The sequence below is a fragment of the Scatophagus argus genome, chromosome 16, assembly GCF_020382885.2.
Source record: "Scatophagus argus isolate fScaArg1 chromosome 16, fScaArg1.pri, whole genome shotgun sequence".
Taxonomy (NCBI): domain Eukaryota; kingdom Metazoa; phylum Chordata; class Actinopteri; family Scatophagidae; genus Scatophagus; species Scatophagus argus.
In genome coordinates, this window is record NC_058508.1 from 14321132 (window position 1) to 14342942 (window position 21811).

General features: G+C 40.4%; 2 protein-coding genes across 7 annotated transcripts; both read right to left on the minus strand.

The window, feature by feature from the left end:
• Window positions 1-864: 864 nt before the first annotated feature.
• On the minus strand, window positions 865-21130 carry LOC124073783 (immunoglobulin lambda-1 light chain-like). Of its 5 annotated transcripts, XM_046416260.1 has the most exons (5): window positions 18577-18656; window positions 18163-18491; window positions 15202-15235; window positions 14355-14475; window positions 865-1258 (listed from the first exon to the last, which is right to left on the minus strand). In XM_046416260.1, exons 1-5 carry the CDS (start codon window positions 18614-18616, stop codon window positions 1051-1053), a joined length of 732 nt encoding a protein of 243 aa, XP_046272216.1. In that variant the 5' UTR covers window positions 18617-18656; the 3' UTR covers window positions 865-1050. The 5 variants fall into 5 exon arrangements, with proteins under 5 accessions (XP_046272216.1, XP_046272215.1, XP_046272218.1 ...); XM_046416259.1 differs by lacking the exons at window positions 14355-14475; window positions 15202-15235; window positions 18163-18491; window positions 18577-18656 and adding exons at window positions 2224-2257; window positions 3195-3523; window positions 6822-7091 and having other exon boundaries at window positions 865-1388; XM_046416262.1 differs by lacking the exons at window positions 14355-14475; window positions 15202-15235; window positions 18163-18491; window positions 18577-18656 and adding exons at window positions 2224-2257; window positions 3195-3523; window positions 3609-3667 and having other exon boundaries at window positions 901-1388.
• On the minus strand, window positions 7824-13159 carry LOC124073789 (immunoglobulin lambda-1 light chain-like). 2 transcript variants are annotated; one of them, XM_046416289.1, is made up of 4 exons: window positions 11306-11359; window positions 10888-11213; window positions 9105-9138; window positions 7824-8307 (listed from the first exon to the last, which is right to left on the minus strand). In XM_046416289.1, exons 1-4 carry the CDS (start codon window positions 11343-11345, stop codon window positions 7979-7981), a joined length of 729 nt encoding a protein of 242 aa, XP_046272245.1. In that variant the 5' UTR covers window positions 11346-11359; the 3' UTR covers window positions 7824-7978. The 2 variants fall into 2 exon arrangements, with proteins under 2 accessions (XP_046272245.1, XP_046272244.1); XM_046416288.1 differs by lacking the exon at window positions 11306-11359 and adding an exon at window positions 12986-13159 and having other exon boundaries at window positions 7825-8307.
• Window positions 21131-21811: the final 681 nt, after the last annotated feature.

The following is a 21811-nucleotide window of genomic DNA, read 5'->3' on the forward strand; positions in this document are numbered from 1 at the left end:
CAACAACTCACTGCCAGAAACCTTAGTGTTATATTTGACTCAAATCTCAGCATTGACCCCCAAGTCAAAAGAATTGTCCAATCCTGCTTCATCCAACTGCATACTGTAGCAACATTGGCTGCCAGTCCATTTTAGAATTGATTTTTAGATTTTCCTGATCACTTTTAAATCACGTCTGGAACTGGTTCCAAGTTATCTGACAGAGTTTCTGACCTCTTATGAGCCAACCTGAAGCCTGAGATACTCGGGTGGGGATTTTCTGGTCATTCCAAAGTTGAGGTTTAAAATAAGTGACCGAGCTTTTGCTGTCAGATCCCCCTCAGCTTTGCAACAACCTTCAAGAGGAGATGAAGCTCTTTTAAATCACAACACACAACACACAATTGCACACTGGCTTTTAAGTGATGTTATATATATATAGTGTCTCAGCAAATGTTAGCTACTGCTTGACCTCCTCATTTACATGGAGCTTTAAATAAGGAGAGGAGGCCTGCAGGTGCATCCTGGGAAGGAAGAGAGGGAGGAGAAGAGAGGTGATGCTTCACTGACGGAGCATGAAAACTCAGTTTCATTTGCTCGTTTTGTCTGATTTGTATCTTAACTGCTGACTAAATCCACACAAAGTCAACTTCAGCAAAACTTGTTCTCTTTTGCATTTTGAGCTCAAAGTTGAAATAAAACGATAATGCTAAATGTTCAAATAAGAAGAGACTCCATCTTATTTCCTCTCCTTCGTTTTCCTATCTCTTTTGGATTTATTTTAATTGTCGATGAGATGAACATCAGGTGAAAAATAAAATGTTGCTGCAACGAAAAAGACCTCATTTTAAATGACAGAAGAAATGAATACAAACAATGTTTTAGCAGAATGTTTTTTATTGAATGAGTCTTGAAAAAGGCAGCAGTTGCAAAGCTGATACAACACCTCCACCTAACTGTCACTACATTTATTACAAGCATGCAGACACATCTTTTCTAACATGGAAACCTTGTGATGAGCAAACAGCACAAACAGTAAAGAAGCACATCTGAAATGGTCATTCTGCTCCTCTACTGTTCTGCAGTGGGACAGCCTGACTTGTTGATGGTTTTCTCTGAAGTTTTGGAGCCCAAAGACACTTTACATGTGTAAACCTTATTCATGTTCCAGTCTGATGCCTGGATGTCCAGATAGCTGCTGATTTGGAAAGTGTGGTCTGCTTTCTGAACAGGCGTGCTGGTAGAGATCCCACTGCTCACTGGACTCCCAGCAGCCAACCAGCTCACATCTGCAAAACCTTTAGAGCCACTGGGCAAACTGGACAGACAGACCAGAGAGGCTTTGTTGGACTGGAGCTCAGCTCTGGACGGAGGCAAGACCGTCAGGACAGGAGCAGGGAGGCTGGAGCCTGAAAATACATCAAGGACATTCATCACATAAGTAGAAATCAAAGCACTGACACAAAACATGACAGTTCATTTATAAACTGTGCTGACAATATGACAAACACACTGAGGAAAAGGAGCATTTTAAATCAGAGAAAACATTTAGAATCAAAATTTAAAATATGAGCAGCGTTTCTTTTAAAGTAAAAGCTTTGTATTTCACACTTACACATGTTTGGTTTTATTTATTTTAGTGTCAAAATGGGAAAAAGATATCATTTCGTTCAATACTTCCATTTTTGAAAATCAATTCAGAAAAACATTTATAAATTACTTCAGTCTCTGTGACAAAGTCTGGTGACAGCAGTCACTTTGCTTTAGTGGAGTCTTTCTGACCACCAAAGAACAAAATAATGTTTCATGTGAAACAGACACAAAGATTTCTCTAAGCACAATAATGTAGATTTGACATCACAATGTAAAATATTCTCAACAACTTATTTAATACAGGGTTTTGAAATGTTAAAATCTGTCATAAGGTGTGAAAATAAACCAACACAGTCATGTAAATTCTGCCCAACAGTTCAAAAATTCACAATCAATTAAGAAACTTTTGAATGTCGGCAGAATAAACTATTATATACTATTATATTTAAAATCCAGCAATCATTTGCAGATCTTTCTGTTTCTTCAAAGACAGTCTGGTATGAAAACATGTAAGAAAGTCAATCTGTTGTTGATGGAACAACATGTTAAATACCTGAAACACTTAGCAACATATGAATCGAGTATTTTGTCTGAATGTGAATGAGAAACAGAAAATCTGTCCTGTTTTGTGATGAGTTCAAAAGTACTTACTTGTCACAATCAGCTTGGTGCCTTGTCCGAATACCACAGTGATTCAGTTTGTACACATGGCTGTACAAAAACCTCCTGACTCTCACTAATGAGGGGAGTGGAACTGAAACATCCTGTTGAGACCAACTTTCACTGTCAGCGTCTCATTCACTTCATCAGTCTGCTTCTATTCACAAACTGTGCTGGACTTGAGGACTGATTGTGAACCTTCTGTTGCTTCCTTTTCTTTTCATGGTGCACATGTTAAAAGTCCACATATCATCAGTGAGTTCAGTCTAATGTTAATGATGAAAATGTTCTCCTTCACAACAGCAGCATTCAGACAATGCAGATTAACTTGCATGGCTGTCAGTGACTGCAGGGATGTTATAAGAATCATTTTATGTTGAACTTGCTGCAGCCAAAAGTCACCTTCAAACAATCGTATTAAATCAAACCAGCTGATATGCTACACATGACGTAGTGCTGCATATAAAGTGCAGACAGCACCAATCACACACACAGAGTTGTTTAAAATCTATTTAATCCAAATGTATGGGGATCTGGTGACCTTTGTGATGTTGTGGATTTGATCAGTGATGATTTGAAGACATAAAATAATGAGCTGATGTGTTGTTGCACTGATTTTATTGATATTCTAAAATCCCAAGTTCACTTACCGATCAGTGCAGATATTTTCTACAAAAATTTGTCTCTAAAGTCGAGAGTGAATTTCTATCTTTGTTTATAACTCATCTGTGTTCTTTCAATGTGTTGTGATGTCCCAGTGCAAAAAAAAAAAAAAAAAACAGTGAGAATGTCAACTTGAATGAAATTGGACTTTTAATAATATCTTAAATTTTGGTTTGTTGTCATGTTTCTAAAGTCTCATGTAGGGTAGTTATAGAGATCATTAGCTGATGGGTCAGAAACTCAAAAAGCAGAAGTAGTATGTGAGGAGGTTTTTGTCACAGTGTAAATCACTGTGGTACCCACTCCTTAGCAGAGTTGTCCCATGTTAGACAGTAATAAACAGCAGAGTCTCCTGCTTCTGCCTGCTTTATGATGAACTGGTAATGTATGCTTGATGTGGCTTTAGAGTTGAATCGGTCTGAGGAGAATCCTGATCCATAGTTATCTGGTGAACTGTGGCTGTAGTAAAACCTCAGGACATACTGAGAAGCTTCACCAGGAACATGTTTATACCAACTGACATAGTAGCCATCATATCTCTGAATGTTGCAGTTGAGAACAACCTCTTGTCCTGGAGAAACTGTGTGGACAGCAGGCGTCTGGGTCAGCACGATCACTGCATCAACATCTGTCAACATACACAGAAAAATCCATGAGTGAAAGGCTTCAGTGTGAAAATATGGGCTGTGAAAGGAATGAGAAGAAGATCTTACATGTCAGAGCAGCGATGAGAGAGCAGAGGGTCCCCAGCATGTTGTCAGTGTGTGCTGTAAACGTCCCTTACTGTCCAGCTGAGAGGTGAGCAGGGTTGGAGTGTGAGGACAAGAGAGACTGAAGCTTATGAAGACACTGAGGAGGAGGACAAGAGGAGGAGGAGGAGGAGGAGGAGGAGCTTCAACACTCAACACCATTTTCATTCATAGTTCAATGAAAAGATTTCTGTTGTTTCACAAAATACCTGGAAGTCATTTCAAAAAGGAAAACTTTCATTCTTGTATTCTTCAAGGACTTTTTTCTTTACATCAAAATGGATGATTTTATTTTTCTTATGATGATTTTGTCGTCTTTCATCATCAGCCTTAAAAAACAGGTCATCATCTCAGTACAAGACATTTCATTTATTTATTTTCTTTTTTTATCCTGCAGACTTATTTCAACATTTTATAGATTTATTTAAGTGTTCATACATTTTTTATGCTGAACACAAAGCAGATCAAACACACACTGCACACACAGTGGGACAGTGTGTGTGTTTCCCTTAAACTGCAAGTCAAAACACACTAAAAAATGTGTAGGTTTTATACACTTTAATCCATTCACGATCAGGAGTTAAATCTGAAGTGAGGCTGCAGACGAGGCAGCAAAAAGACCAGATGCCATAAATTTAAAATGAAATATTCACAAGCTGTTATGTTGCTGTTTTTGTCTCCTCAGGTTGTGTGTGCATAGGCAATAATTGGCATAACATTTTTATCAAGTAATATTGATGAAACAACACATTTGTTTTTTGCTATTAAATTATCATTTATTGTTTCCTTCATTTATGTCTAATGTAACGTTCCTGTGTTGTGTCTGCACTTCAGTATGGTGAACGTTTTCTTGGAGCCATTATTAGAGAGGGGCCCCTCAGATGATATGTCTCAAGTTCATGAATAGAGAAGGATCCCAAGCTGAAGGGTAAATGGCATATAGGAAGAGGGTGTTTCTTCCTCTCTTTCTGTTTCAACATAGATTTGAGGTCCCTTGGTGATTGACAGATGTCTTATCTCTTGTCTGTGTAAACAACCAACCCATACAAGCAGAGGGTTGGAGATGATTCAGCAGAGTGATCCATATTGGCCTGGATCCTCTCACATGCACGTGCTTAATTTGATGCTGAGCTTTTTGTAATAAACCTTTTATGCAAGCAAGACGGTGTCAGCAGAGATCTCTTACAACATCTTCACATCAATGCTATCCAATACATAACACCCGTCAAGCCAACTTGGTGGGGGTCTTTGTTGGATGAGGATCAAATCAACAGTCTGGAGGAGCTGATAAGTCATGTTGCTGCATGTCTCCTTCTATGTTGAGTTTTTTTTATAGGGAAAACTTCTTAAAAGGGTTTGGAAAGCAAAAGAAAACACACTGTGTTTCTCTGAAAGTGTTGGGTGACCATAGAACTTCGTTAATTTCCCATTTTTTAACTATTAGGAGGATAAGGAGGTGCTTCAACTCTCAACAGTGTTTTCTTTCAGTCAGTCAATGATAAGATTTATGTGGTGGTTTCACCGAATTTCTAGAAGACATTTTTTTAAAGAAAAATGTTATTCTTATATGTCATAAGATTTGTTTTTGTTGTTGTACATTGACATGATTAGATACTATAATAATCAGTTCCCACAGTCACATTATATGTTCCGTAAAATAATGTGAGGAGTAGGAGGGATGATGCTGTGGCATCAGTTGTTGCTGTTAAATCCATCACATGTTACAGATATCATTCATATCTGTAACATTTTCACAGGAGGAATTTAACTTCCATCCATCCATCCATTTTCTATGCCGCTTATCCATGAGGGTTACCGGGGGGCTGGATCCTATCACAGCTAACTACGGGTGAGAGGCGGGGCACGCCATGGACTGGTCGCCAGTCAATTGCAGGGCCGACACACAAAGACAAACAACCACACACGCACACATTCACACCTAGGGGCAATGCAGAGTAGCCAGTTAACCTAATGTGCATGTTTTTGGGATTGTGGGAGGAAGCCGGAGTACCCAGAGAAAACACAAAAACCCATGCAGGCACAGGGAGAACATGTACACTCCACATAGTTACTGTGAGTTACTTTTTTTTTTTTTTTATGAAAAATGTTTGTAATGTCTTAACACAGTCCAGACAGGGATTTGGACCTGGAACCCTCTTCCTATGAGGTGCCAGTGCTAACCACTGCACCACCGTGCCACCCAGGAAATTAACTGGGCAGCACTTCCAAAAGGTCTCTTCTCCTGGGGTGATGTCCATTACTGTCCAGCTGAGAGGTGAGCAGGAGAGACTGAAGCTTATAAAGAAAGTGAGGAGGAGGAGGAACTTCAACACTAAACACTCTTTTCATTCATTAATAAATTCAGTTATGTATGTGAGTTTTATTTGGTCATGTTGAATGAGTGTAAGAATAGATTGTTTGTGTAATGTTTCTAATTTGCATCAGTTAGGAATAAGTTGTCACAGTGACTCAGTAGAAAGGAATTGATTTCCTGTTGTGACTGGATTTGTACTGATGTTCTTATCTTAAATATCTTTCACTCCAGGGATTGGATCAATTAATCTCCTTTTCAGCAAGCTGAGTTATTATTTGTGAGCCTGAAATTAAGTACATATGAGAACATGCTCATGGAATAAGAATGAGAAGTAATAGGGAAAAAATGGTTGATTGCTTTAAAAAAGGCCAATATGCTTCAACAGGTCAAAAAGCAGAAGTGCTCAGCGAGGAGGTTTTTGTCACAGTGGAAATCACTGTGATACCCACTCACTGACAGAGCCGTCCCATGTTTGACAGTGATAGACTGCTGAGTCTCCCTCCTCCACATTGTTGATGATCAAACGATAATCAGATTGTGACTGATGAGTTGATGTGAACTTGGGAGAAGAGAAACCAGAGCCATAGCTGGGAGAGCTCCAGCTGTGATGAAAATACAACACAAATTGAGGAACTCCTCCTGGAATCTGTTTGTACCAGCGAGCTGGACTGCCAGTAACAGTCCCCAGGTTACAGTCCATGGTGGCTGTCTCTCCTGTCCTCAGTGACACAACAGGAGGCTTCTGTGTCAGCACCGTCACACCACTCACACCTGGAAACAAGAAGAAGACATGGAGTGAAGAGAAACACACAGACTGATGAATCCAACATGAGCTCAAAGCTGCAGTAAGTCAGCCTCCTTACATGTTAGAGCAGTGATGAGAGAGCAGAGGGTCCCCAGCATGTTGTCAGTGTGTGCTGAGAATGGCCTTGTAACTTGGAAAGTGAGCTCACTGCTGACAGATTAGAGGCTTTGGAGGATGAGGAGAGGAGGTGCTGGACGAGCAATTTAATACAACACTGAAACTGAGAGAGACTGACAGGAGGAGGAGCTTTGGACAGAAAATACTTTCAGTCTGTACATGACACTCCTGACCACAGTGATAGTGTTTAGAGACATGACTAACTTGTAGGTCTCATGTCTTCTGAGTGGACAAGTAATCCACCTGCCTTTATTACAGTCCTTGAGGGATTTTGAAATTGATGATATGAGACAATCAGCCCGCACTTTCAAAGTTTTGTGTTTTTCCTGTGTCCAGTGGTTAATTAATGGGGTTAATGAGTTCAAAATGTGTCAGATAAATAATCACTTTAATTCAATTTCAGAATATTGTTGTTGTTTTTTTGTTGTTTTACATGTGGACAGTCTGAGCAGAAGTTTCCTCTCTGCACATGAGACAGACATTATATCTCAGCAAATGTTAGCTACTGCTTGACCTCCTCATTTACATGGAGCTTTAAATAAGGAGAGGAGGCCTGCAGGTGCATCCTGGGAAGGAAGAGAGGGAGGAGAAGAGAGGTGATGCTTCACTGACGGAGCATGAATACTCAGTTTCATTTGCTCGTTTTGTCTGATTTGTATCTTAACTGCTGACTAAATCCACACAAAGTCAACTTCAACAAAACTTGTTCTCTGTTGCACTTTGACCTCAAAGTTCAGTTAAAATAATAATCCTAAATGTTCAAATAAGAAGGGACTCCAGATCTTTTCCTGTGTGTTTTGGATTTATTCTTATTGTCCATGAGATGAACATCAGGTGAAAAATAAAATGTTGCTGCAAGGAAAAAGACATCATTTTAAATGACAGAAGAAATGAATTCAAACAATGTTTTATCAGAATGTTTTTTATTGAATGAGTCTTGAAAAAGGCAGCAGTTGCAAAGCTGACACAACACCTCCACCTAACTGTCACTACATTTATTACAAGCATGCAGACACATCTTTTCTAACATGGAAACCTTGTGATGAGCAAACAGCACAAACAGTAAAGAAGCACATCTGAAATGGTCATTCTGCTCCTCTACTGTTCTGCAGTGGGACAGTCTGACTTGTTGATGGTTTTCTCTGAAGTTTTGGAGCCCAAAGACACTTTACATGTGTAAACCTTATCCATGTTCCAGTCTGACGCCTGGATGTCCAGATAGCTGCTGATTTGGAAAGTGTGGTCTGCTTTCTGAACAGGCGTGCTGGTAGAGATCCCACTGCTCACTGGACTCCCAGCAGCCAACCAGCTCACATCTGCAAAAGGCACAGACTGACTGGACAGACAGACCAGAGTGGCTTTGTTGGACTGGAGCTCAGCTCTGGACGGAGGCAAGACCGTCAGGACAGGAGCAGGGAGGCTGGAGCCTGAAAATACATCAAGGACATTCATCACATAAGTAGAAATCAAAGCACTGACACAAAACATGACAGTTCATTTATAAACTGTGCTGACAATATGACAAACACGCTGAGGAAAAGGAGCATTTTAAATCAGAGAAAACATTTAGAAATCAACATCTAAAATATCAGCAGCATCTTTGTATTTCAGACTTACACATATTTTGATTATTTTAGTCTCTAATTGGAAAAACTTATCATTTCGTTCAATATCTCCATTTTTGAAAATCAATTCATGAAATCATTTTAATTTCGTTTAGTCTCTGTGACAAAGTCTGGTGACAGCAGTCACTTTGCTTTTGTGGAGTCTTTCTGACCATCAAAGATCAAAATAATGTTTCATGTGAAACAGACACAAAGATTTTTCTAAGTACAATAAATTAGTTTTGACATCACAACGTAAAATATTCTCTACAGATTATTTAATACAGGGTTTTGAAATGTTAAAATCTGTCATAAAGTGTGAAAATAAACCAACACATTCATGTAAATTCTGCCCAACAGTTCAAAAATTCACAATCAATTAAGAAACTTTTGAATGTCGGCAGAATAAACTATTATATACTATTATATTTAATATCCAGCAATCATTTGCAGATCTTTCAGTCTGGTATGAAAACATGTAAGAAAGTCAATCTGTTGTTGATGGAACAACATGTTAAATACTTGAAACACTTAGCAACATATGAATTGAGTATTTTCTCTGAATGTGAATGAGAAACAGAAAATCTGTCCTGTTTTGTGATGAGTTCAAAAGTACTTACTTGTCACAATCAGCTTGGTGCCTTGTCCGAATACCACAGTGATTCAGTTTGTACACATGGCTGTACAAAAACCTCCTGACTCTCACTAATGAGGGGAGTGGAACTGAAACATCCTGTTGAGACCAACTTTCACTGTCAACGTCTCATTCACTTCATCAGTCTGCTTCTATTCACAAACTGTGCTGGACTTGAGGACTGATTGTGAACCTTCTGTTGCTTCCTTTTCTTTTCATGGTGCACATGTTAAAAGTCCACATATCATCAGTGAGTTCAGTCTAATGTTAATGATGAAAATGTTCTCCTTCACAACAGCAGCATTCAGACAATGCAGATTAACTTGCATGGCTGTCAGTGACTGCAGGGATGTTATAAGAATCATTTTATGTTGAACTTGCTGCAGCCAAAAGTCAAGTCAAGTCAAGTCAAGTCAACTTTATTTGTATAGCCCATTTTTACAAGCAGTTTGTCTCAAAGGGCTTAACATAACATCAGCAACATCCTCTGCCCTTCGACCCTCACATCGACTAAGGAAAAACTCCCAGAAAAACCTTTAACAGGAAAAAAAGGAAGAAACCTCAGGGTGAGCAACAGAGGAGGGATCCCTCACCCAGGACGGGCAGTCGTGCAATGGATGTTGTACAGGCAGAAAAGCAATTTACAACATGAGAAATGACATTACTAAAAAGATAAGTAAAACAAAATCTCAACTGTTTAGTTTCACTTTTTGCTACCACCTCAATATGATTTTAACATTTCACAAGTTATAAGAGAATTATAGTAATGAAAATTATAATGAACTGATTTCAGCCCGTAGGGAGAGCCACCCCGCCGGTAGTCGGTACACAGAAGAATGACAGGCAGATGTCAACAATACACATTGGGTTGGTCATAGAGCCGGCTATAGTTCAACATGAAGATCTGGATGGAGAGATACCTGCAGAAAGATACAGATAGAGAGAGAGAGAAAGGGAGGGAGAGACAGAAGACTACGAGGAGAACTGGACACACAGTTAGTGACATAAAATAATGAACTGCATGTTAATCTGACGAGGGGAGAGGATAGAAGAGGAAAAGGAGGAGGGGAAACTGCTTGGTGGATCATGTTTGTGTCCCCCGGCAGCATAGGCCTATAGCAGCTTAGCTATGATAGAGATTTAAAGATTAACAGCTAGTCAGACCTATTCTACCTGTGGCTATATATCATGAGGTGAGTGAAACTATGCCTACCAGCCCTACACACTTTATTTGGTGCTAACTATATGCTTTACTAAACGGAAAGGTTTTAAGTTTAGTCTTAAAAGTGGAGGTGGTGTCTGCCTGTCAAACCCAGATTGGCAGCTGGTTCCACAGCAGGGGTGCCTGATAGCTAAAGGCTCGTCCTCCCGTTCTACTTTTATGAATTCTGGGAACTGTAAGTAAACCCGCACTCTGTGATCTGAGTGATCTATTGGGAATATATGGGACTATTAGATCCTGCAGGTATGTTGGGGCTAGTCCATTTAGGGCCTTATATGTAAGTAGGAGAATTTTAAAGTCTATTCTGAATTTTACCGGAAGCCAGTGAAGAGAAGCTAAGATGGGGGAGATATGATCCCTTTTACTGATTCCTGTTAAAACTCTAGCTGCTGCATTCTGGATCAGCTGCAGGCTATTAATGGAGTAATTTGGACATCCTGACAATAATGAGTTGCAGTAGTCCAGCCTAGAAGTAACGAAAGCATGGACAAGTTTTTCAGCATCACTCTGAGAGAGGTTTTTGTCACAGTGGAAATCACTGTGATACCCATTCATCAACAGAGCTGTCCCATGTTTTACAGTAATAGACTGCTGAGTCTCCCTCCTCCACATTGTTGATGATCAAACGATAATCAGATTGTGACTGATGAGTTGATGTGAACTTGGGAGAAGAGAAACCAGAGCCATAGCTGGGAGAGCTCCAGCCGTGATAAAACCTCAGAACATACTGAGGAACTCCTCCTGGAATCTGTTTGTACCAGCGAGCTGCACTGCCAGTAACAGTCCCCAGGTTACAGTCCATGGTGGCTGTCTCTCCTGTCCTCAGTGTCACAACAGGAGGCTTCTGTGTCAGCACCGTCACACCACTCACACCTGGAAACAAGAAGAAGACATGGAGTGAAGAGAAACACACAGACTGATGAATCCAACATGAGCTCAAAGCTGCAGTAAGTCAGCCTCCTTACATGTTAGAGCAGTGATGAGAGAGCAGAGGGTCCCCAGCATGTTGTCAGTGTGTGCTGTAAACGTCCCTTACTGTCCAGCTGAGAGGTGAGCAGGGTTGGAGTGTGAGGACAAGAGAGACTGAAGCTTATGAAGACACTGAGGAGGAGGACAAGAGGAGGAGGAGGAGGAGGAGGAGCTTCAACACTCTTTTCATTCATCTCTCAATAACAAAATATAAGTGGTTTCACAGAACAGCTGAAGAAAAAAACATATATAAGTCGCACTGGACTATAAGTCGCATTTTTGTGGGGAAATTTATTTTATAAAATCAGAGACCAAGAACAGATATTTCATCTTGAACGGTAAATTATAGTAATAACAGTAGGTTAGAGAACAACGGGCTGAATGGGTGTCTGGTATGTTAATGTAACACAATAACAGATATTCAGATAACTATAACATAAACAACATAAGTTTACCAAACCCTGTTCCTCTAGCTGTGGCCACCTAGCTTTTAGCCCGCCATTAGCTTTTTTGGTTTTCTTCATTGCAGTTAGAGTATCCTCCGCTTTTCGCCAGTCCCTCACAAGTTTCTCGCTAACTACAAACTTTCTTTCAGCTGCTCCATTACCGTTTTCGGCTGCATATTTCACTACTTGCAGCTTGTAATCTGCAGCGTATGATTTTCTTTTTGGGGCATTTGTGTTCAGTCTTTCTCAGTTGTCTTTATAAGTTGTTTAAATTTAAATTTTTCGGCGGTACTGGAGCGTAGCAGATACTGGCACACCAGCCTAGAGCGCCCCCTCGCGACTGTCAGCGTGAACATGTGAAATTACCGTATATATTTTATTATATAAGTCGCACCTGAGTATAAGTCGCAAGACCAGCCAAACCATGAAAAAAAGTGCGACTTATAGTCCGAAAAATACGGTATATATTTTGATTTGGTTCACTTCTTAATCTGCATTAAAAAACACATTTACAGATATTTTGATGTGTTAACAATGGATTTGTAGCAAACATAAAGAAGAGCACACACATTTTTTTGATGTGATGTGCTATGGGACAATGAGAATCTCTCTCTGACTGTCTTAATGTTCTATTTCTAATATCACTTACCTTGTAAGCTAAATTTCCACTCACACAAACACATTCAAACACACAAATACAGACATAATCAACAATCATCATTGTTTGTGGCAACTACATTTCAGTCAGGGTTTTCCACAGTCTCAGAAAGCAGAAGTGCTCAGTGAGGAGGTTTTTGTCACAGTGGAAATCACTGTGATACAGCTGCAGAGCTGTCCCATGTTTTACAGTAATAGACTGCTGAGTCTCCCTCCTCCACATTGTTGATGATCAAACGATAATCAGATTGTGACTGATGTGTAGATGTGAACTTGGGAGAAGAGAAACCAGAGCCATAGGTGGGAGAGCTGTCGCTGTGATAAAAATACAAAACAAACTGAGGAACTCCTCCTGGAATCTGTTTGTACCAGTAAACATAATTATCTACAGTCCCCAGGTTACAGTCCATGGTGGCTGTCTCTCCTGTCCTCAGTGACACAACAGGAGGCTTCTGTGTCACCACCGTCACACCACTCACACCTGGAAACAAGAAGAAGACATGGAGTGAAGAGAAACACACAGACTGATGAATCCAACATGAGCTCAAAGCTGCAGTAAGTCAGCCTCCTTACATGTTAGAGCAGTGATGAGAGAGCAGAGGGTCCCCAGCATGTTGTCAGTGTGTGCTGAGAATGGCCTTGTAACTTGGAAAGTGAGCTCACTGCTGACAGATTAGAGGCTTTGGAGGATGAGGAGAGGAGGTGCTGGACGAGCAATTTAATACAACACTGAAACTGAGAGAGACTGACAGGAGGAGGAGCTTTGGACAGAAAATACTTTCAGTCTGTACATGACACTGCTGACCACAGTGATAATGTTTAGAGACATGACTAACTTGTAGGTCTCATGTCTTCTGAGTGGACAAGTAATCCACCTGCCTTCATTACAGTCCTTGTGTTGTTAAAGTTTTGAATTTGATGATATGAGACAATCAGCCTGCACTTTCCAAGGATTGTGTTTTTCCTGTGTCCAGTGGTTAATTAATGGGGTTAATGAGTTCAAAATGTGTCAAATAAATAATCACTTTAATTCAGTCTCAGAATATTGTTGTTGTTTTTTGTTGTTTTTTTCATGTGGACAGTCTGAGCAGAATATAAGTTTCCTCTCTGCACATGAGACAGACATTATATCTCAGCAAATGTTAGCTACTGCTTCACCTCCTCATTTACATGGAGCTTTAAATAAGGAGAGGAGGCCTGCAGGTGCATCCTGGGAAGGAAGAGAGGGAGGAGAAGAGAGGTGATGCTTCACTGACGGAGCATGAAAACTCAGTTTCATTTGCTCATTTTGTCTGATTTGTATCTTAACTGCTGACTAAATCCACACAAAGTCAACTTCAACAAAACTTGTTCTCTGTTGCATTTTGATCTCAAAGTTAAAAATAATCCTAAATGTTCACATAAGAAGGGACTCCAGACTTTTCCTGTGTGTTTTGGATTTATTTTAATTGTCGATGAGATGAACATCAGGTGAAAAATAAAATGTTGCTGCAAGGAAAAAGACATCATTTTAAATGACAGAAGAAATGAATACAAACAATGTTTTATCAGAATGTTTTTTATTGAATGAGTCTTGAAAAAGGCAGCAGTTGCAAAGCTGATACAACACCTCCACCTAACTGTCACTACATTTATTACAAGCATGCAGACACATCTTTTCTAACATGGAAACCTTGTGATGAGCAAACAGCACAAACAGTAAAGAAGCACATCTGAAATGGTCATTCTGCTCCTCTACTGTTCTGCAGTGGGACAGTCTGACTTGTTGATGGTTTTCTCTGAAGTTTTGGAGCCCAAAGACACTTTACATGTGTAAACCTTATCCATGTTCCAGTCTGACGCCTGGATGTCCAGATAGCTGCTGATTTGGAAAGTGTGGTCTGCTTTCTGAACAGGCGTGCTGGTAGAGATCCCACTGCTCACTGGACTCCCAGCAGCCAACCAGCTCACATCTGCAAAAGGCACAGACTGACTGGACAGACAGACCAGAGTGGCTTTGTTGGACTGGAGCTCAGCTCTGGACGGAGGCAAGACCGTCAGGACAGGAGCAGGGAGGCTGGAGCCTGAAAATACATCAAGGACATTCATCACATAAGTAGAAATCAAAGCACTGACACAAAACATGACAGTTCATTTATAAACTGTGCTGACAATATGACAAACACGCTGAGGAAAAGGAGCATTTTAAATCAGAGAGAACATTTAGAAATCAACATCTAAAATATGAGCAGTTCAAGTATCATTTAGTTTAATTTTTCCATATTTGAAAAACAATTCTTGAAATCATTTTTAATTTAGTTTAGTCTCTGTGACAAAGTCTGGTGACAGCAGTCACTTTGCTTTTGTGGAGTCTTTCTGACCACCGAAGATCAAAATAATGTTTCATGTGAAACAGACACAAAGATTTCTCTAAGCACAATAATTTAGTTTTGACATCACATTGTAAAATATTCTCTACAGATTATTTAATACAGGGTTTTGAAATGTTAAAACCTGTCATAAAGTGTGAAAATAAACCAACACAGTCATGTACATTCTGCCCAACAGTTCAAAAATTCACAATCAATTAAGAAACTTTTGAGTGTCGGGAGAAAATATTTAAAATCAAGCAATCATTTGCAGATCTTTAAGTCTGGCATGAAAACATGTAAGAAAGTCAATCTGTTGTTGATGGAACAACATGTTAAATACTTGAAACACTTAGCAACATATGAATTGAGTATTTTCTCTGAATGTGAATGAGAAACAGAAAATCTGTCCTGTTTTGTGATGAGTTCAAAAGTACTTACTTGTCACAATCAGCTTGGTGCCTTGTCCGAATACCACAGTGATTCAGTTTGTACACATGGCTGTACAAAAACCTCCTGACTCTCACTAATGAGGGGAGTGGAACTGAAACATCCTGTTGAGACCAACTTTCACTGTCAACGTCTCATTCACTTCATCAGTCTGCTTCTATTCACAAACTGTGCTGGACTTGAGGACTGATTGTGAACCTTCTGTTGCTTCCTTTTCTTTTCATGGTGCACATGTTAAAAGTCCACATATCATCAGTGAGTTCAGTCTAATGTTAATGATGAAAATGTTCTCCTTCACAACAGCAGCATTCAGACAATGCAGATTAACTTGCATGGCTGTCAGTGACTGCAGGGATGTTATAAGAATCATTTTATGTTGAACTTGCTGCAGCCAAACGTCCCCTTCAAACAATCGTATTAAATCAAACCAGCTGATATGCTACACATGACGTAGTGCTGCATATAAAGTGCACACAGCACCAATCACACACACAGAGCTGTTTAAAATCTATTTAATCCAAATGTATGGGGATCTGGTGACCTTTGTGATGTTGTGGATTTGATCAGTGATGATTTGAAGACATAAAATAATGAGCTGACGTGTTGTTGCACTGATATTATTGATATTCTAAAATCAAAGTCCACTTACTGATCAGTGCAGATATTTACTACAAACGTTTGTCTCTCAAGTCATTCATGAATTTCTATCTTTGTATATGACTCATCTGTGCTTTTCCAAAGTGTTGTCAAGTCCCAATGAAAATAAAAAGCAAAAACAAGAAAACAACAATTATAAATGCTTCTTCAGGGTTATTAGTGAGAACTTCAACTTAAATTTGGACTTTTAAAAATATGTTACATTTTGGTTTGTTGTCATGTAGGGTAGTTATAGAGATCATTAGCTGATGGGTCAGAGACTCAAAAAGCAGAAGTAGTTTGTGAGGAGGTTTTTGTCACAGTGTAAATCACTGTGATACCTCCTCCTCAGCAGAGTCGTCCCATGTGTTACAGTAATAAACAGCAGAGTCTCCTGCTTCTGCCTGCTTTATGATGAACTGGTAATCTATGCTTGATGAGGCTTTAGAGTTGAATCGGTCTGAGGAGAATCCTGATCCAAAGCTGGGTGAACTGTCACTGTGGTGAAATCTCAGGACATACTGAGGAGCTTCACCGGGAACCTGTTTATACCAACTGACATATGCACTGTCATCTCTCTGAATGTTGCAGTTGAGAACAACCTCTTGTCCTGGAGAAACTGTGTGGACAGCAGGCGTCTGGGTCAGCACGATCACTGCATCAACATCTGTCAACATACACAGAAAAATCCATGAGTGAAAGGCTTCAGTGTGAAAATATGGGCTGTGAAAGGAATGAGAAGAAGATCTTACATGTTAGAGCAGCGATGAGAGAGCAGAGGGTCCCCAGCATGTTGTCAGTGTGTGCTGTAAATGTCCCTTACTGTCCAGCTGAGAGGTGAGCAGGGTTGGAGTGTGAGGACAAGAGAGACTGAAGCTTATGAAGACACTGAGGAGGAGGACAAGAGGAGGACAAGAGGAGGAGGAGGAGGAGGAGGAGGAGGAGGAGCTTCCACACTCTTTTCATTCATCTCTCAATAACAAAATGTGGTTTCACAGAATAGCTGGAAGTCATTTTATAAAATAATACATGTTTGTCTTACAAAAGAATCATTTTCAGACTTCACATCAAAATAGATGATAACATTTTCCTTATGTTATTCCTCTCATCTCCAGTTCTAATAAAACTCAGGTCATCATGTCAGTACAAGACGTCCCTCACATTCACATCATGTTTTCCTCAAAAAACAAATCAGTGTGATTATTGTCATGTCGAGCAGCAGGAGGGAAGATACTGTGACATCAGCTGTTGTTGTAAATCTTTCACGTGTGACAGATTTAAGTTAGAAATTCTTTTCTGTTCACAGAAACTTCCTAATTTTACAAAGACTCTCTATTGTTGAGTAAGTCTGACAAATAGGTTGATTGATTTCAATCATTCCAACACATATTTTTAAACAATGGGACAGTCAGAATAATGTAAAACATGATGCAGACATATTCATATGTATATTTTGATTTGGTTCACTTCTTAATCTGCATTGAAAAACACACTTACGGATATTTTGATGTGTTAACAATGGATTTGTAGCAAACATAAAGAAGAGCACACACACATTTTGTACCCACAGTGAGGCAGTGAGAATGTGTGTGTGTTTGCTTTTTCTCTTGCATGTGCAGCATGACTCCCCACCCCACTACTGACTCAGTGTTATATATATATTTTACTTTTCCCACAGAGAGGTGAGGGCAGTTTTATAGCTCAGTAAAGTCACAGCATGTCAGGGGGGTGAATGACTCCTGGCTGAAGCCTCTGTGGCGCAGGTGAAAGGCCACACTGGATTTAAACAGGCAACTGGCCCAGGACCAGGAGCTGCAGGGGAATTGGCCCCTCTTCAGTACAACATCATCAGGGTCCTTCATTATTATGAAATGTTGTGGCCCCATCGTGTACAGAGAGCAGGGAGATTTTGTGAGGGGGACATCTGCCCTGAGCATGGAGTCCAGAGACTGATGGTGGTGGTGGCTGATGACTCTGATGACACTGATAAGCTGGTCAAATGATGAAGCTGGTGAAACAGCAAAGACTGGGCAGTGATGGAGAGGTGGAGGGATGTGCACAACAGCAGCACAGTTTTACTGAGAAAGAAAATTACATTTAGAAAGACAACAAGATGAAAGGCTAACAATGCCTTAATGAGTTCTTGGTAACATCAGTGACCTTGTTAGCAAACTTTACAAGACACACAAACATGTACAAACACACACATACACACATACAGCAAAGATCATTGTTTCAGTCAAGTATTTTCACAGTCTGAAAAAGCAGAAGTAGTTTGTGAGGAGGTTTTTGTCACAGTGTAAATCACTGTGATACAGCTGCAGAAGCAGAGCTGTCCCATGTGTCACAGTAATAAACAGCAGAGTCTCCTGCTTCTGCCTGCTTTATGATGAACTGGTAATCTATGCTTGATGAGGCTTTACAGTTGAATCGGTCTGAGGAGAATCCTGATCCATAGTTATTGGGTGAACTGTGGCTGTGGTAAAATCTCAGAACATACTGAGGAGCTTCAGCAGGAACCTGTTTATACCAATTGACATAGTTGCCATCACTTCTCTGAATGTTGCAGTTGAGAACAACCTCTTGTCCTGGAGAAACTGTGTGGACAGCAGGCGTCTGGGTCAGCACTTTGACTGCATCAACATCTGTCAACATACACAGAAAAATCCATGAGTGAAAGGCTTCAGTGTGAAAATATGGGCTGTGAAAGGAATGAGAAGAAGATCTTACATGTTAGAGCAGCGATGAGAGAGCAGAGGGTCCCCAGCATGTTGTCAGTGTGTGCTGTAAACGTCCCTTACTGTCCAGCTGAGAGGTGAGCAGGGTTGGAGTGTGAGGACAAGAGAGACTGAAGCTTATGAAGACACTGAGGAGAGGACAAGAGGAGGAGGAGGAGGAGGAGGAGCTTCAACACTCAACACCGTTTTCATTCATAGTTCAATGAAAAGATTTCTTTCATTTCTTTCAACTTCAATACCTGGAAGTCTTTTCAAAAAGGGAAACTTTCATTGTTGTATTCTTCAAGGATCTATAGGACCATAATATTCCATTCTTTGATACTGTCAGTGTAAAATCACCTGAAATTAAGAATTGTTGCGTTTTTGTTGCCTCAGAATGAGTGATGTGGTTTGGGTTTTGGTCTCTGGACTCAGTGTTGTCCTGTCTGTCAGTCCCTCCTTTTTGTCTTTGTTTGCAGCTGTGATTTTCTCCCTGTGTGAGTCTGTGTGTGTTTCTGTCTTGGAGCAGAAATGTTCAGAACTGATGTACTTTCATTCTGCCAAAGCGCCTGCACAGCTGCTCTTCATCTACCACAATCAAGTCCTCCCAAGACGAGCAGCATTTAAGCTCTGGTTCATTCCTGCCACGTCCTCCAGATCGTACAGACTTATTTTGTCATAAACGTTTCACTTCAGCCTTAATATTTTCTGAGAATCTTCTTATATTTGATTTCCCACTTTGATCTCCTCTGCTGCAGGTTTACTGCCTCCAGCCCGCCTGCCCAGCCCAGCACTGATCCCCCCAGTCATCGCCAGTCCCATCTGGTTTCCCATCCTGGATTCCCATGTTTCTATTTCACCTGTTGCAAAACTGCAAGCCACCACGACCACACTGCACTCACCCTGCCACTCTGCTCTCAGTTTCCCTGGTGTCTCCACACTCTGTTGTCTGGATTGATTCATACTGACTGTTTGCTCACAGCTTTACTCTCATGTGGTGATTGATCTACTTTTTGGGATCCTTAGTCTAGTAAATTCTGAACAATGAAAGAGATCTCTGCTGACACCGTCTTGCTTGCATAAGAAGTAAGTACAAAAAGCTCAGCATCAAATTAAGCATGTGCATGTGAGAGGATCCGGGACAATATGGTTCACTCTGTTGAATCATCTCCACCCTCTGCTTGTATGGGTTGGTTGTTTACACAGACAAGAGATAAGACATCTGTCAATCACCAAGGGACCTCAAATCTATGTTGCAACAGAAAGAGAGGAAGAAAACACCCTCTTCCTATATGACATTTACCTTTGAACTTGGGACTCTTCTCTAATCAGGACTTAAAACATATTTACTGAGGGGCCCCAGGCATTCACCACAATACTCTTCAGATCCTTGAAGGACATCAAGCATAATACGCTCCAGATAATACACCTGTCAGGACAACTTGGTGGGCGTCTCGGTTGGATGAGGATCAAATCAACAGTCGGGAGGAGCTGATGTCATGTTGCTTTGTGGCTCCTTCTCTGCTGAGGAAAAGCTTCATAAAAGGGCTTGAAAAGGAATAGAAACCACATTGTGTTTCTCTGAATATGTTGGGTGACCATAGAACTTCATTATTTTCCCATTTCTGAACTATTAACAACATCTATGACTTATTTTCTTATCAACTGTGAGCACTTTGACTGACTTGTTACACTAAAACTGCTTCACTGATGTCCTTGCTCATCTGGAGTCATCAGTGTTTTTATGCTGGATTTTGGTTGAGTACATTTGGAATTTTTCTTATTCACGTCTGTTTTATAATTATAATTTGTCGTTTTTTAAACCTTAATCAGAAATGAAAATGAAATTTGCCGATTAGAATAAAGATCTTTCTTTGTGGGAACCACACCTCAGCCAATGTTTGCTTCAGTTTGAGAAAGCAGAAGTGCTCAGTGAGGAGGTTTTTGTCACAGTGTAAATCACTGTGATACGTACTCATTGACAGAGGTGTCCCATGTGTTACAGTAATAGACTGCTGAGTCTCCCTCCTCCACATTGTTGATGATCAAACGATAATCAGATTGTGACTGATGAGTAGATGTGAACTTGGGAGAAGAGAAACCAGAGCCATAGGTGGGAGAGCTGTGGCTGTGATGAAAATACAACACAAACTGAGGAACTCCTCCTGGAATCTGTTTGTACCAGTAAACATAATTATCTACAGTCCCCAGGTTACAGTCCATGGTGGCTGTCTCTCCTGTCCTCAGTGCCACAACAGGAGGCTTCTGTGTCAGCACCGTCACACCACTCACACCTGGAAACAAGAAGAAGACGTGGAGTGAAGAGAAACACACAGACTGATGAATCCAACATGAGCTCAAAGCTGCAGTAAGTCAGCCTCCTTACATGTTAGAGCAGTGATGAGAGAGCAGAGGGTCCCCAGCATGTTGTCAGTGTGTGCTGAGAATGGCCTTGTAACTTGGAAAGTGAGCTCACTGCTGACAGATTAGAGGCTTTGGAGGATGAGGAGAGGAGGTGCTGGACGAGCAATTTAATACAACACTGAAACTGAGAGAGACTGACAGGAGGAGGAGCTTTGGACAGAAAATACTTTCAGTCTGTACATGACACTCCTGACCACAGTGATAATGTTTAGAGACATGACTAACTTGTAGGTCTCATGTCTTCTGAGTGGACAAGTAATCCACCTGCCTTTATTACAGTAGTTTAGGGATTTTGAAATTGATGATATCAGACAATCAGCCTGCACTTTCCAAGTGTTGTGTTTTTCCTGTGTCCAGTGGTCAATTAATTGCATTCATGAGTTCAAGATGTGTCAGATAAATATGCACTTTATTTCAATTTCAGAATAATAAAATCTTACTCTTCATTTTATTTTTATATGTGGACAGTCTGAGCAGAAGTTTCCTCTCTGCACATGAGACAGACATTATATCTCAGCAAATGTTAGCTACTGCTTGACCTCCTCATTTACATGGAGCTTTAAATAAGGAGAGGAGGCCTGCAGGTGCATCCTGGGAAGGAAGAGAGGGAGGAGAAGAGAGGTGATGCTTCACTGACGGAGCATGAAAACTCAGTTTCATTTGCTCGTTTTGTCTGATTTGTATCTTAACTGCTGACTAAATCCACACAAAGTCAACTTTAACTTTAAAGTTCAGATAAAAATAATCCTAAATGTTCAAATATGAAGGGACTCCAGACTTTTTCTTCTGTTTTGGATTTATTCTAATTGTCGATGAGATGAACA

Bases quoted from the DNA above. Each gene is read 5' to 3' on its own strand.
- LOC124073783 (XM_046416259.1), bottom strand. From the start codon at position 6,861: ATGCTGGGGACCCTCTGCTCTCTCATCACTGCTCTAACAT. The intron at 3,524-6,821 runs GTAAGGAGGCTG...GTATGTTGACAG, and splicing joins TCTCATCACTGCTCTAACAT to ATGTTGATGCAGTGATCGTG. The intron at 2,258-3,194 runs GTACCACAGTGA...TGAATCACTGTG, and splicing joins ACAACTCTGCTAAGGAGTGG to GTATTCGGACAAGGCACCAA.
- LOC124073789 (XM_046416289.1), bottom strand. From the start codon at position 11,345: ATGCTGGGGACCCTCTGCTCTCTCATCACTGCTCTAACAT. The intron at 11,214-11,305 runs GTAAGGAGGCTG...TCTTGTTTCCAG, and splicing joins TCTCATCACTGCTCTAACAT to GTGTGAGTGGTGTGACGGTG. The intron at 8,308-9,104 runs GTAAGTACTTTT...ATGTATTTTCAG, and splicing joins CACCAAGCTGATTGTGACAA to GCTCCAGCCTCCCTGCTCCT.